Source organism: Papio anubis, chromosome X (genome assembly GCF_008728515.1).
Source record: "Papio anubis isolate 15944 chromosome X, Panubis1.0, whole genome shotgun sequence".
Taxonomy (NCBI): Eukaryota; Metazoa; Chordata; class Mammalia; order Primates; family Cercopithecidae; genus Papio; species Papio anubis.
This window is the reverse complement of record NC_044996.1, coordinates 125,603,011-125,618,358: the sequence shown is the minus strand read 5'-3', so window position 1 is coordinate 125,618,358 and position 15,348 is coordinate 125,603,011. Positions and strand designations below refer to the sequence as shown.

The 15,348-nt window shown below is 38.5% G+C and overlaps 1 protein-coding gene across 9 annotated transcripts in view; it reads right to left on the bottom strand.

Annotated features, from left to right (window-relative positions):
* BCLAF3 (BCLAF1 and THRAP3 family member 3) overlaps positions 1 to 15,348 on the bottom strand; it is a 74,847-nt gene that overhangs the window by 16,317 nt on the left and 43,182 nt on the right. For 5 of the 9 annotated variants that reach the window (XM_031660478.1, XM_009197304.4, XM_021932647.2 and 2 more), the window contains 3 exons: positions 10,360 to 10,474; positions 8,722 to 8,811; positions 2,387 to 2,542 (listed from right to left, as the gene is read on the bottom strand). In XM_031660478.1, the coding sequence (XP_031516338.1) occupies positions 2,387 to 2,542; positions 8,722 to 8,811; positions 10,360 to 10,474 (361 nt within the window). The remainder of the gene's footprint in view (positions 1 to 2,386; positions 2,543 to 8,721; positions 8,812 to 10,359; positions 10,475 to 15,348) is intronic. The other 4 variants (XM_017954191.3, XM_017954190.3, XM_017954192.3 and 1 more) reach the window with 3 other exon arrangements.

The window sequence follows — 15,348 nt, the reverse complement described above, 5'->3', positions numbered from 1 at the left end:
TGAGCAAAAATGAGCCTATGAATTGACAAACATGCCTCACTTACTGATATAATGCTACTGTTCTCATCTCCTTTTTTCTCTTCCTGTTCTTTTTTTTTAAAGTTGGGGGTCTTGCTATGTTGCCCAGGCTGGCATTGAACTCCTGGGCTCGAGGTATCCTTCCGTCTCAGCCTCCCAATTTGCTGGGACTACAGGCATGTACCAGTATGCCCAGCAATTCTCATTTAAAATATAATTATTTTGTAGAAGTTAATTTTATGGCATATTTATGCTGCATTCTCTCTCTCTCTCTCCTCTCTCTCTCTCTCCTCTCTCTCTCCTCTCTCTCTCTCTCTCTCTCTCTCGCCCCCCTGCTTTTTTTTTCTTTTACACCCAGGCTGGAGTACAATGGCATGATCACAGCTCACTGCAGCCCTGACCTCCTAGGCTCAAGTGGTCCTTCCACCTCGGCCTTCCAAGTAGCTGGGACTACAGGCACATACCACCATGCCCAGTTTATTTATCTTTTTTTTTTTTTTCTAGAGGTAGGGTCTTGCTATGTTGCCCAGGCTGGTCTCCAACTCCTGGGCTCAAGCGATCCTCTCTCTTCGGCCCCCCAAAGTGCTGGGACTACAGGTGTGAACCACCACTCCTGGCCTTATGCTGATTTTTCAAATACTAACATGGTTCATTCAAAGACAATCAATCCACAACTAAAAGAGTATGCAATTCCAATTACCAAGTAAAGAAACTTTTTATTGATGGGTGCTGACGAGTTGATGGGTGCAGCACAGCAACATGGCACAAGTATACATATGTAACAAACCTGCACGTTATGCACATGTACCCTAGAACTTAAAGTATAATAATAATAAAAAATAAAATAAATTAAAAAAAAAAAAAAAAGAGTTATCGGCCGGGCATGTTGGCTCACGCCTGTAATCCCAGCACTTTGGGAGGCCGAGGAGGGTGGATCACCTGAGGTCAGCAGCTCGAGACCAGCCTGGCCAACATGGACAAACCCTGTCTCTAATAAAAATACAAAAATTAGCCAGGCATAGTGGCAGGCGCCTGTAATTGCAGCTACTTGGGAGGCTGAGGCAGGAGAATCACTTGAACCCAGGAGGCGGAGGTTGCACTGAGCTGAGATCGTGCCATTGCACTCCGGCCTGGGAATAAGAGCAAAACTCTGTCCCAAAAAGTAAAAACTTAAAAAATTTAAAGAAGAGTTATTAACAAGTTTGGGGAGTTAGGAATAAACACATGAAGCATTAGCATAATGGAATCAACCTCAGTATCTATCAACGGCTGAATGGATAAAGAAAATGTATATATATACAATGGAATACCAGTCAGCCTTAAAAAGAAGGAAATCCTGTCATTTATGACAACATGGATTAATCTGAAGGATACTATGTTAAGTGAAATAAGCCAGGTACACAAATACCATATAATCTCACCTATATGTGGAATCAAAAAAAAAAAAAAAAGTCAAACTCATAGAAACAGAGCAAAATTGTGGTTACCAGAGGCTGGAGGGATTGGGAAGAAGTTGGTCAAAGCATCAACACAAAATTTCAGTTACGCAGAAGGAATACATTCAAAAGATGTATTATACATCATGGTGACTACAGTTAATTACAATATATTGTACACTTGAAAATTGCTAAGAGAGTATATTTTAAGTGTTCTCAACACAAAAAAAATAAGTATGTGAAGTAATGGGTATTTGCTTGATTTAGCCATTCCATAATGTATACATATATCAAAACGTCATGTTGAACACCATAAATAGATGTAATTTTTACTTGTCGATTAAAAACATATATTGAAAAAGAGCATATAATGGTGATGATTGCATAGCACTCTGAATGAAATTAGAGTCACTGAACTGTATGTATTTAATGCTACTTAAAAATGGTTAAAATGGCAAATTCTGTATTATACATATTTTACCACAACAAAAAAATACATGAATGGGGAAAAGAAAGAGTTAGTGTATTTTGCAATTACGCACCCTTTGTATATATTCAAAATTTTTTTGGCACTCAGATAATTCACTCAGATAATTGTGTAAGACTAAAATACATCAATTAAAAGCCTTTACCTAAGTTTCCATTTCAAAGATTAACCATACAACAGAAATTCTAAAGTCAAAAGTTCAAACAGCTAATATATGCAAAATATTTGAGGCATAATGCCTAAAAGCATTTTAAGGTTACGCAGTCTCACAACTGTATTACCATTACCTCCCTGAGGTTCTTATTCAACTATCATGCGACAAGAACATTTAAAAACCCAGGTTGTTTCTTAAAATTAAATGAAAAACCAATTTATCTAATGAACATAGATAATTTAGGAGTTTAAATATCACTAAACATTTTTAAATCATTATAATTCAACTAACCTTCTTTTTTCTCATTAATCTTTCTCTGAATTTATGAGTGATAAATCCCCTTGGGCCAGTGAACCGTAAACGCTGATACTTAGCCTGAATGTACAAGCTCTTCTGTACCAGGCCTGATTTATAATTGGGCTGGCATCTGCCACCTCTAAAGTTGCTCTGTGAAGGAAAAAAAGGAATTAAATGTTAAAACTACACCTTCCAAGTCTACTTTATTAGTAAACAGATGAGTGGGTGGCTGGGTGCGGTAGCTCACACCTGTAATGCCAGCACTTTGGGAGACCGAGGCGGAACTCCTCAAGCTGATCGCTTGAGGTCAGGAGTTCGAGACCAGCCTGGCATGGTGAAACCCCGTCTCTACTAAAAATACAAAAATTAGCCAGGTGTGGTGGCAGGCGCCTGTAATCCTAGCTACTCAGGAGAGTAAGGCAGGAGAATTGCTTGAACCTGGGAGGCGGAGGTTGTAGCGAGTCACTGCTCTCTATGCTTGAAAAGCACGAAAGAGCGCCACTGCACTCCAGCCTGGGTGGCAGAGTAAGACCCTGTCTTAAACAAAACAAAACAAAAAACAGATGAAAAACTGTCTGATACTTGGAGCTGTCTGGATTCTAGGCCTTATAGATATTAAAACAGAAAGAGTTAATGATGGTGACAAAGTATGTTTCTCTCAAGCTGGCTTCCTAGTTCATTTTATATATTAATATATATTTTTAATTTTTATTCTTAGCTGGGCATGGTGGCTCATGCCTGTAGTCCCAGCTTCTCAGGAGGCTGAGGTGGGAGATAGCTTGAGTCTTGGAGGTAGAGGCTGCAGTAAGCTGTGATTGTGCCACACACTCCAGCCTGGGTGACAGAGCGAGACCCTGTCTCAAAAAAACAAAACGACAACAACAAAACCTATATCAAACCAAATTTTGAAAACTGTTAAGTTAAAAGATTTTGAGGGCAGGCACAGTGGCTCACACCTACAATCCCAGCACTTTGGGAGACAGGTAGGAGGACTGCTTGAGGCCAGGAGTTCAAGACCAGCCTGGGCAACAGAGCGAGACCCTGTCTCTACAAAAAAATAAAAAAAGAAAAGAATTTGAAATTAATTCTTGAAATTCATCAAGCTAACAAAATAAAATGTTCAGAACCTCTAATGAACTAAAATTATTCTTCTGATTCATAGTGAAATATATCAAATCCCAATGAGAGGGAAAGATATAAAGTATCAATATCTATTTAAGAATCAAAAAATATTTTAACTTTATTCCTGTTAATACCTTCAAACAAATCTTTCTTTACTACAAAAGACCGATTACTTAAAAAGAACATTTCCTAACCTGCATATATTGTGCAGCACTACATTAGACATAAGAGGACAATGGATATTCGTGTGTTTCTCATGTGGTTGATAAGAGAAATGGTCTCTTGTTAATTTACTGCTGGGGGTGGAAGAGGAAAACAGTCCTCAGTTTTGTCAGTCGTGAACCAATCCTCTCCAAACCTTCCCAAACAATTCTCCAAATCTCCCTCCCTCACTTTCCCATATCACACACTGCTTGTGTCTCCCCGCATTTCCAAGCATCCTCCTAGAATAATCTAAAACAGATGGGAGCACTGGCGCAAAGGTTCATAGATGGAGTCTATCTCTGCCCTGCTAAATCTTAAAAACTCAGCTACTTGCCAACTTACTGGAAGAAGCTGCATTAAGTTCTTGACTATGAAAGGGATTTCTTCCCCAAAATCATTCAATTAAATTCTCCTATAGAAAATAAACTTGAAGCCATACGAAGAAAAACCCTGGGCTGAATGAAACTTTTAACAAGATCAGTTCAGCATAACTTGAATATTGGAAGATCTAATTCCAAGAAGTAGAGAGAAATATGGTAGAGAAAGAAAGACTTTGGTGACCCGGCGTCCTCTCTCAGGCATAGTAAACTATAAAACTGTTCTGAGCTTATTTAACAAAATTCATACCTAATATCATATGCAAGGTACAAAGACTAAACAGATCCACCTCTTTTCCTTCAGGGGCTGAAAATGAGTAGAGATGCTGGGTCTAAGCACTAGAGACGCAGCTACTCCTTCTGATTTTGCCAATAGGAGTCTACCAAGATCCAGGAAAAGGGCTCTCCATGCTTGAAATGCACAAAAGAGCATTTAATTTGAATGGCACAAGCAGGAAGTCTTATTCTTCCATTTGCCTTACCACTCAAGAGCTAAGAACTCAACCAGTGCTCATTTATTAAGCAGGTACAAGGGTCAGAATAAAAGCTATACATTCTATATCTTTAAAATAGCAGCCGTTGCATACTAAATTTATTCCCAAATGTGTTTTTTTTAAATAAAATCAGAATTTTACTCAGAAGATTGATACATAAACTTTATTATCTGCTAATTTGTTCTTATCTTCTCAATTTTCTCAAGTAAAAAGGAAAAGACAACCTAGTTACATGTAAATGTTTCATCACAAAGGTGCATGGGAAGAGTTTTGTCTTTAAATCAAATTCTTTCTTTGTTTTTAATAAAAAACATCCCTGAGTCACATTCCAACTACTACATGGCCAGGGTCCAATCAAATGGGATGAAACTAATAGTGGCCCCTTTTAGAATGTTTCAGGGAAAGAGTTTACTATTTGTAAATGATTAAGGCTGAAAACAGAAGCCAAAATTACAAAAGCAAACAAAAGCACATTTCGTTTATAGAAAGTTAGGGTCTGAATAAATATTTATACACCTTTACAGATATGAGTCCAGATTTTTTTTTTTTTTTTTTTTTTTTTTTGAGATAGAGTTTCCCTCTGTCACCCAGGCTGAAGTACAGTAGTGCAATCTGGGCTCACTGCAACCTCTGCCTCCTGGGTTCAAGCGATTCTCCTGCCTCAGGCTCCAGAGTACTTGGGACTATAGGTACATGCCATTGCGCCCAGCTCATTTTTGTATTTTTAGTAGAGACAGGGTTTCACTAAGTTGGCCAGGCTGATCTCGAACTCCTGACCTCAAGTGATTTGCCCGCCTCGGCCTCCCAAAGTGCTGGGATTACAGGCGTGAGCCACCATGCCCGGCCAGATATGAGTCAAAATTTCCTCAACATGAAGAGCTAACAATAATAACTCCTAAATAAACTATTATAAGGTTGAATACAATATTAACCTCTAAAGAAGTCAATAAAATTGTTTACAAACACTACAATGGCTGCATTAAATAACAACCCTCTTTAAACACTATTTGTTTCCCTTTGATAATAAAGTTTAGATTAACCAGCAACTAAAGCAATGCCAGGAGGAAAAGAGATTAGGTCTTAGGTGAGTTGTTGTTACTCGAGCTGCTGTTGCTTTTTAACAAGAGGACAGTTATGAAGTTGTGAAAGGGGAGAACTGGCTGCAGCAAGACCCATAACATCAAAAATATTAAGCTACTAATTTAGTGAAAGCCAAAATGTATGCTAGACTGAACCATGGCTTTAAAATTATGGCCTAATATATAGACATCTAAATAGAATAAGTACAATGGCTCTGTAATAATTTTCAAAGACTTGGCCAAAGAAATAGATTTTATTCTTTTTGAAATTTAGTGTTTGGTTGATTTTATTTAACTTCCATCCTCAGAGTACTTAGTAAGAGGAAACAGATTATGAGCCATATTGGGAAAACAAATGCAGAAATGATGTATTACAGTGGAATAGTTAACAAAACCAAGCAGATTCCTCTTTTCACAATTATTTCAGAAATGGGTATGTAAGACATAATGAAGCACATAATTTTACAAAAAAAATTTATGCCAGGCCTATTTTTCAATTATTTTCTTAAGGCTACAGAAAATTTCGGTAAAACAGAATTATAATGAGACACTAATGTTAAGACTATCTGCACAAACCTGACACATCAGAGCTAATCTTGAGACTGATGCAATCCATTTCTACATGTCCTCTAAGGTGATTACTACGTCGCTTTGAACTAGTCCAATTCATGTAAAAAGTAAGTTATAGCAAAATATTTCCTTTTTTTTTTTTTTCCTTTTGGAACAGGGTCTCTTCGCTGTGTCGCCCAGGCCTGAGGGCAGTGGCACAATCTCGGCTCACTGCAACCTCTGCCTCCCAGGCTGAAGCGATCTTCCCACCCCAGCCTCCTGAGTAGCTGGGATTACAGGTGCACACCACTATGCCCAGCTAATTTTTGTATTTTTTGTAGAGACGGGGTTTTGCCATGTTGCCCAGGCTCTTCTCGAACTCCTGACCTCAAGTGATCCACCCAAAGTGTTGGGATTACAGGTGTGAGCTACAGTACCCAAGCAAAATATTTCCTTTTCTTTTTTTTTTTCTTTTTTTTTTTTTTTGAGACGGAGTCTCGCTCTGTCACCCAGGCTGGAGTGCAGTGGCCGGATCTCAGCTCACTGCAAGCTCCGCCTCCCAGGTTTACACCATTCTCCTGCCTCAGCCTCCCGAGTAGCTGGGACTACAGGCGCCCGCCACCTCGCCCGGCTAATTTTTTTGTATTTTTTTTAGTAGAGACGGGGTTTCACCGTGTTAGCCAGGATGGTCTCGATCTCCTGACCTCGTGATCCGCCCGTCTCGGCCTCCCAAAGTGCTGGGATTACAGGCTTGAGCCACCGCGCCTGGCCAATATTTCCTTTTCTTAGGAAGGATTATTTCTTCCCACTATTTTACTACAAAGAATTGTACACTTCTAAGCATTCATATAACATTATATAACTTTAAATGATTGCTCAAGAGGTAAAGTTATATATATCTTGAAAACATTTTTCTATGAATTTATGTTAAAGTATCTTCCCTTAAAGAAAAAAGGTAACAGAAAATAAATCTTATGATGCTCTTAGAAAAATACTATAATCAACTATATCTGACCAATCAGAACATGTAGGAAGCACTTAGATCTGAAAGCCCATCTATATTGTCTATAAGTTATGCAGACATCACATTTTCAGTTGATGTGATGCCCCATTACTCAAGAGATCAAAAGATGGCATAAAACACGTATATATTCTATGACCGCAATTATTTTTAAAAACTTCATGTCACACATGTTCTTAGATATACAAACCACTGGCTAAAAATGTAATCTATTCAATGCCTACAAATTATGTTACTCTTGTTGAATAAAATCTTTCAACATCTATAAATTTTGACTCTCAAGAAGCCAATATTAATAGACCTCACTCAGCTAACCTTCTAGTCCATAATTTTAGATAGTTTCTACTACTTTTCTGTTCATACTAACTTCCTCCTAATGAGCTAACTACTCTATCAAGCCTGCCTGCCACTTTTACACAAAAAGCTCAAATTCTTTCCTTTATTTAGGGGAGGGAGACAATATGAGTGAAAAATATGAATAAAGTACCCATTACAGGCAAGAAACTGTCAAAATTGATTTTAAAAGCACCTCAACTTTTGTGAGCAAGGATACAGAAATATAATACCTTGGGCCGGGTGCAGTGGTTCAAGCCTGTAATCCCAGCACTTTGGGAGGCCAAGGTGGGTGATCACTTGAGGTCAGGTGCTTGAGATCAGTCTGGCCAACATGATGAAACCCTGTCTCTACTAAAAATACAAAAATTAGCTGGGCATGGTGGCGCGTGCCTGTAATCCCAGCTACTTGGGAGGCTGAGGCAGGAGAATAGCTTGAATCTGGGAGGCAGAGGTTGCAGTGAGCCGAGATCACGCCACTGCACTCCAGCCTGGATGACAGAGGGAGACTCCGCCTCAAAAAAAAAAAAAAAGAAATATAATACCTTGTATTATAATTCTAACTCCATATATTTGGGGGATGAGGTGTTCTGGATAATCAAACATATTGGTTGATTAAAAATTATCATTCATATCAGATACAGATGTACCAATAATTAGAGTGTGATAAAATATGCTTTGACAAAGCTACCTGGACCAGAATCTTCCTGTGATGACCCAGAACACCTCTAAGGGTTGTGTGTCCATGGCAGGGTTTTTCAATCTGTGATTCTTGGAGAAAGCTCTACAGCTCTGCACGTGTATCTTAGAGGTAAAGGTTCTGGCTTAAAGGGAGGGTCTGCAGTCTTGCCTGTCTCCCCACCTAGAGCCACTCCACCTGCATCTGTTTTATGTATTTGTGTTTCCATGTAATATTTGGAAAAGGATTCTACTGGTAAAAAAAAAAAAAAAAAAAAAATTGAAAATCAAGTCCTAAGGAAAGGGGTCATCAATAAATTGATTACAGTTAACTACAAATGTCCAGAAATACTAGTTTATAGCTACCATTTGAAATCATATTACAAAACAGCTCTTGATTTACTAACACTAAAACATTATGTCCAAAGCATAAAACCAAAGCTGGAATTAAATGGAAAACAACACTCAATACCTTGAAAGGTCTTACTCTTGTGTTTCGGCGATTTCCCTCAACCTGAAATGGTTTGTGAGTAATTATGTCTTTTCTCTGCGTAGTATAATTCTGCATGAAAAAAAAGTAGTGGTGTGGGTTAATAGACTTTAAAGTTTATTTTAAAAGCTTGTTTACCATTAGAAAACACATTTTAAATGTACAGGATTAAGAACACAAAGCAGGGAGCAGGGAGCTTAGCCGTAGAGCCCATACACATCTCCTCCTTGACCCATGCTAACTTGACCCTCGACCTTGACTACCATGATCCATGCCAGTTTGTGAGGAGCCAGGATCATTTATGCCTGTAACAAGTATAAAACATACTCGTGTATAACATAATGAGTGAGTTTGAGAAAATCGAGGATATATCTAGCATTTATTCAGGCACCTAGGAGAGAAATGAACCCATTACTATCAGGAGTTGCTAAAGGGTTCCTACTGCCTAAGAAGAATACAAATCCTCAACATTGCAGGAGGCAGGTATTCCTGACTCAGGTAACTGATTTGAGGTGATGCTCTTGCCATGGCTAGAAAAGTATCAGAAATAAGAGAAAGAACTACATTAGTAAGTCTATAACTATGAGGAACCAAAATCCTCTGGTGGAAACAGAATAGATTACATTTTTAGCTGGTGGAAACAGAAAAGATGGGGCCCATTCTCAAGATGGTTTCCTTTTTCTAAAATCAACAGTCTTATCACCTTCTATTATTTCCACTTTCTGTGGAGTCTGGCCAGAGGAAGGACTGTACTAGGCAACTGCTGACATGGCTCCCAGTGATCCAACCAATTATTCCTCCCTTTGAATGTGGGCAGGACCTAGGAAGCTGCTTCTTGCAAAAAGAATATGGTAAAGGATGAGATTTTACTTGTGAAATTAGGTTACCAACTCTGGCTTCCATCTTTCTCACCATTACTTGCCTGTTCTTATGGAAGCTAGCTGCCATTTTGTGAGCTGCTCTATATAAAGGCAAATCTTTAAGACAGAAAGTAGATTAGTGTTGGCTGGGGGTGGCAAAGGGGAGTAACGAAACAGGCATGAGGGCTCATACTGGGTAATGAAAACATTCTAAAAGTGGACTACGGTAATGGTTGCACACTTTGGTTAATTTACTAAAAATCATTAAATTGTACACCTAAAATGGGTGAATTTTATGGTATGTAAATTATGCCTTAATAAATATGTTCCAAGAGAGCTTAAGAGTTGTTCCCAAAAAATCTTTTTTGAAATTTTTTTATTATTATTATTTTTTTTTTGTAGAGATGAGGTCTAGCCACGTTGCCCAGGCTGGTCTTGAACTCCTGGGCCCAAGAAATCCTCCTGCCTTGGCCTCCCAAAGTGCTAGGATTACAAGCATGAGCCACTGCACCTGGCCCCCCAGAAAATCTTAAGAAAGCTAGATTTATTCGCTTTATTTAATGAATCCAATAAAATGCTACTAAATCAAGTAAGAAATGACCATTTCTTCTGTCATAATAACTTTACGTATCAACGGAATCTTCTAACATATACTTAATGAACAGTTACAAATGTGAAAAATATTGGTGATCCCTGTACATTCCGATGTATTGGAGAAGAAGAAATTATAAAAATGAAAATTTTAGAACTGTGATCTTACCATGTAAGGTTTTTCAATACATTTTTTAAAATTTGATTTTATAAAATGCATGGGTTTTTGGAATCCATCAGTATGAACATTCTTTACCTTTGAAAAACTGGAACTCTGATCTTCCCTAATAAGGAAAGAGAGAAAATAAGAATATTTTATTAGTATAACATTTTTTCCAACAAATAAACAAGAATAATTTTTAAAAGCCCCTTCAGAAACAATTAAAGTAGCACACAAATTAAATCTCAATGATCTATCACTACTAAAATTACAAATGATAGTCATTAGGCCTAAACCCGTCATTTTGCCTCATTTTCCAACAAATGTTATTTACCTAAGTTGGAGGTTAGCAATGGGGAAAAACATTCCTTGAACCAGGGTTCTCAATCTGGGGTCTAAGGATAGGCTTCCTGGGGGCTGTAACCCCCGAAACCATATGTGAAATGTGTGTTTTGTGTAAAGATAATTACTGCTCTAGAACCTTTGGCAGCACTGCCCCCCTCCCCTTCTTGCTAACAGGCTCTTACTGGTGGAAGCACCAAGGGCTCATGACCCAGCCCATTCATCAGAGGCAAGGTGTATGACTGGCTCAGGGTCCCCTCACTGGCAGAGCTGAGGCCTCTGATACTGCAGGGCCACAGCAGGGAACGACAGCCGCCTCTCTCCCATCATCATGGGGTCCTGAGGCCACAAAGGGCTCTTCTCAGGCAGTCCTATCTGGGAGGGAGGTCCTTCCCTGGACTCTTCCTCTAATCTCCAAAGCCTCATTTCCACAGCCCTTGGGGGTTCCTCTCCGTGTCACACCCTGCATCTCTCCACAATGCTTCTCAGCCCCTTCCTGTGTCTTCCACAGGCCCACCTTCAGTCTTTCCCATGGATTCCCCACTGGCAACAAGATAACTTCCACACTCTTCATCGTGACCCCATGGCCCTTTCTGCTCTGGCCCTTGCTACCTTGCTCCAATCTCCCCAACAAGCACACTGAGCCTTAGGATTTTTGTTTGTTTGTTTTTGAGACAGAGTCTTGCTCTGTCGCCTAGGCTGGAGTGCAGTGGCGCAATCTTGGCTTACTGCAAACTCCACCTCCTAAGTTCAAGCAATTCTCCTGCCTCAGCCTCCCGAGTAGCTAAGATTACAGGCACGTGCCATCATGCCCCGCTAATTTTTTTTATTTTTAGTAGAGACGGGGTTTCACCATGTTGGCCAGGCTGGTCTTGAACTCCTGACCTCAAGTGATCCATCCACCTCGGCCTCCCAAAGTGCTGGGATTACAGGCGTGAGCCACCGCGCCCAGCCGGGAATATTGAAGCTCATGTGGTTCCCGGCACCCAGCAATCTCTCCTGCTTCTACACCTTTGCATGTGCAGTTCCTTCTGTGACCATTTCCTTCTACTTTGATTAACTTAAAGATTTAGATCCATTTATACCTCTTCAAGGAAGTTTCCTAAACCCTTCTGAGGTGAACTAGGTGCTCCCTGGTATGTGCGCATGTAGCATTTTTGAGTCTTAACACCTATCACTCCGTATTTGTAACTACTGGTGTACCTGTCTGTTTAACAGAACAAGTTGCTATTCCTTCGGAGGAAGCACTGCGGATGATTCATTTTGTGGTCCCAGTTCTGATCCCAGAATCTGACATGAAATAGACACTCAGGGTTTTTTTAAATGTTAAAAAGGCCTATGTTTTGTCAAAACGCTGACGACAATAGGTCAAAAGAGTAAAGTGCAAAGCTGTATATTGAGGATAATTTCAACTATTTAAAATATACACATATGTGCCCAGAAAAAAATAAATGACAAGAAATGTACTAAATATTAACAGTGGTCATCTCTGACTGGTAAAATCAGGAATGCCTTATATTTTTGATTTTATACTTTATTATATTTTTCCAAATGATTACCATTAGTGTATATGACTACTTCTACAAACAAAGCAATGGATTTTTAAAAATTCTCTTTGCAAAGCATATATCTGAAAAGGGAGCTATATCCAGAATATACAAAGAACTCCTACACCTCAACAATAAAAAGACTTTGATTTTAAAATAGGCAAAGGATTTGAATAGAAATTTCTCCAAAAACATACCAATGGCCAATAAGCACATGGAAAGATGCTCAACATCATTAGTCATCAGAGAAATGCAAATTAAAACTACAATGAGATACCACTTTACACTAACTAGGATGGCTATAACCAAAAAGATGACAATACCAATGTTCATAACAGCACTATTTACAATAGCCAAAGGGTGAAAGCAATACAAATGTCCACAAACAGAAAAACAGATAAACAAAATGTAGTACAGCCATCCAATGGAGTATTATTCAGCCTTAAAAGAGAATAAATTTTTTAAAAAAGGAATGAAATTCTGACACATGATACAACATGGATTGACCCTGAAAACACTATGCTAAGTGAAAGAAGCCAGAGAGAAAAGGACAAATATTGTCTGATTCTACTTAGATACCCACAATAGGCAAATTCATATAGACAGAAAGAATAGAGGTTACCAGGGGCTGCAGCGAGGAGAGCATGAGGAGTTATTATTCAACGGAAACAGAGTTACTGTTTGTGAAGATGAAAAAGTTCTGGAAGTGGATACAAACATCTGGTGATGATTGTACCAGTGAATATACTCAATGTCAATGAATTTTACACTTAAAAATGGTTAAAATGGTAAATTTAGGATATGTATATTTTGTCACAATACAAAAATTAAATCCTTTGATATTTGATTTTTGACCAGGCAAATGAATGCTCAGATTAGAGAATCTATTTCCCAGCTGCCCTGCAGCTAGGCATAGCCATGGGACTAAATTTTGGACAAGTTATCATGTGTAAATTTCAAGAAGTCTTTAAAGGAAAGGCTAGAATGAGGACATGATGGCTAAAGCACAGATACCCATATTGGATCATGAGGCAGACACTACACACAGAGGATATGAGAGGAAGAAGATCTAAGCAGCCTGGTTCCCTGATGCGTCCACTCTACCATGTCGACCCTATCATGTAGATTTCCTACCTCTAATCTTTTTTTATTACTTAAGAAGGAAATACTTTTTTTCTCTAGCTCTTACAGTCCATTCTCCACCCAGCAACCAGAGTGATCCTTTTAAAATTTAAGTGAGATTATGTCTCTTCTCTGGTTACAACCCAAAATGTTTTCTAACTTCATCCAGAATAAAATACAAAGTCTTCATGTCCTTCAGTTCTTCAAAGTCGTTCGTGACTGGCCTCATCTACTAACTCTCTCCCTTTACTACCCTGTCACAACCCCACTGTCCCCCTTTCTAGTCCTTAAACAAAAGCAGGCATGCACCTGTCTTAAGGTCTTTGCTTTTGCTGTTCCCTCTCTTGAAATACTATCCTCTCAAATAACCCTATGGCTAACTCCCTCACTTAATTCACAACCCAGCTACATTTTTTAAAAAGTCATAAGTCTACTCCATGACCACCCTAAATAAAACCGTATCACACATGTCACTCTTTGCTATTAAATTTCCTCTTCTGCCTTATTTTCACCTATCACTCCACTGACATGTATTTATTTTCTTTCTTCTACCATTAAATTATAAGTAACATGAAGACAAAGGTTTGTATATAGTTTTTCATTATATCCCCAGTCCTTAGAACAGTAACTAGAACAAAGAAATCAATATATAAATACCTGTTGACTATATGAACATAATATCTTTATAAAGTGTACTCTACTTCAGTATAGATTATGACTGTTGCAACAGCAAGAATAAAAACTGATGTTTTCCCGTAACCTGCCCAGCTTAAACGACAGACTGTCCTTCCAACTCCTTGTTAAAAAATAAAAAATAAAAGAAATTCTTGGCAGTTTGATGTCCTCTTCAAGTCCACTGATACTATTTTTAAGCTACTTTATCAAACACACTCCATACTTCTATAATAAAACAACTCATTTACATTGTAGGAAACTTAGTAACTACAGTTAGAAAAGTCAGAAATAGTATGTCAGGAGAAAACATGGAGACATTAGAGTAAGAAACGGGTAAGAAATGGAAGCAAATCCAGACCATCCTCAACTTACAATGGTTTGACTTACAATTATTTTACTTTACAGTGGGTTATCGGGATGTTGCCCTATCATAAGTTAAGGAACACCTGTAGAGAACAGATGGGTCCTAGAGGCTAGACAGAATCCCCAAGTGTTAGACTTGCTTGTGAAAGATCCTAAGGTATCAGGGAATAGTAACCTAAATCTAAATGCATTACAATTTAGGTATCCTCTGTCTTGTCTACTCCTTTGGAAACTCTTCATCCATTCATTCAACAAACATGAACTGAGCTCAGGGCAGTGGGGATACACCAGTGAGCAAACACAGACAAAGAGGCTGCATACAATTTTTTGAGGGAAAACTGCACAGGTGAGAAATCACTACATCCTTTGACTTATGATCGCATCATGTTTCATTTCTTTCACATTTCTGTGGAAACTACCCTGACTTGATATTAAAAGTTTATATAAAAACATAATATATAATGAGGTCAATTTTTATAAATTGAATTTCTAAGATAAAATGATAAAATATTTTTCTTATTTAAACAAAGAAATTGAATCAGGATAAAGTGAGAGATTAATAATAAGAGTTGGCGACGATATGGAGCAACTGGGCCCGTCACATGCTGCTGGTGGAAGTGTAAAGTAGTCCAGCCACTTTGGAAGACAGTCTGGCAGTTCCTCAAAAAGTTAATCATAGAGTAACCATCAAACTCATCAATTCCACTCCTAGCCATATATTGAAGAGAAATGAAAACAGGTATCTGCACAAAAACTTGCACACAAATGTTCACAGCACAGTTATTCACAATAGACAAAAAGTGGAAACAACCCAAATGTCCATCAACTGGTGAACGGATCAACATAATACGACACAGCCATACAATGGAATATTATTCAGCCATACGTAAGAATTCTCACGCTACAACATGGATGAGCATTAAAAACATTATGCTATAGGAAAGAAGTC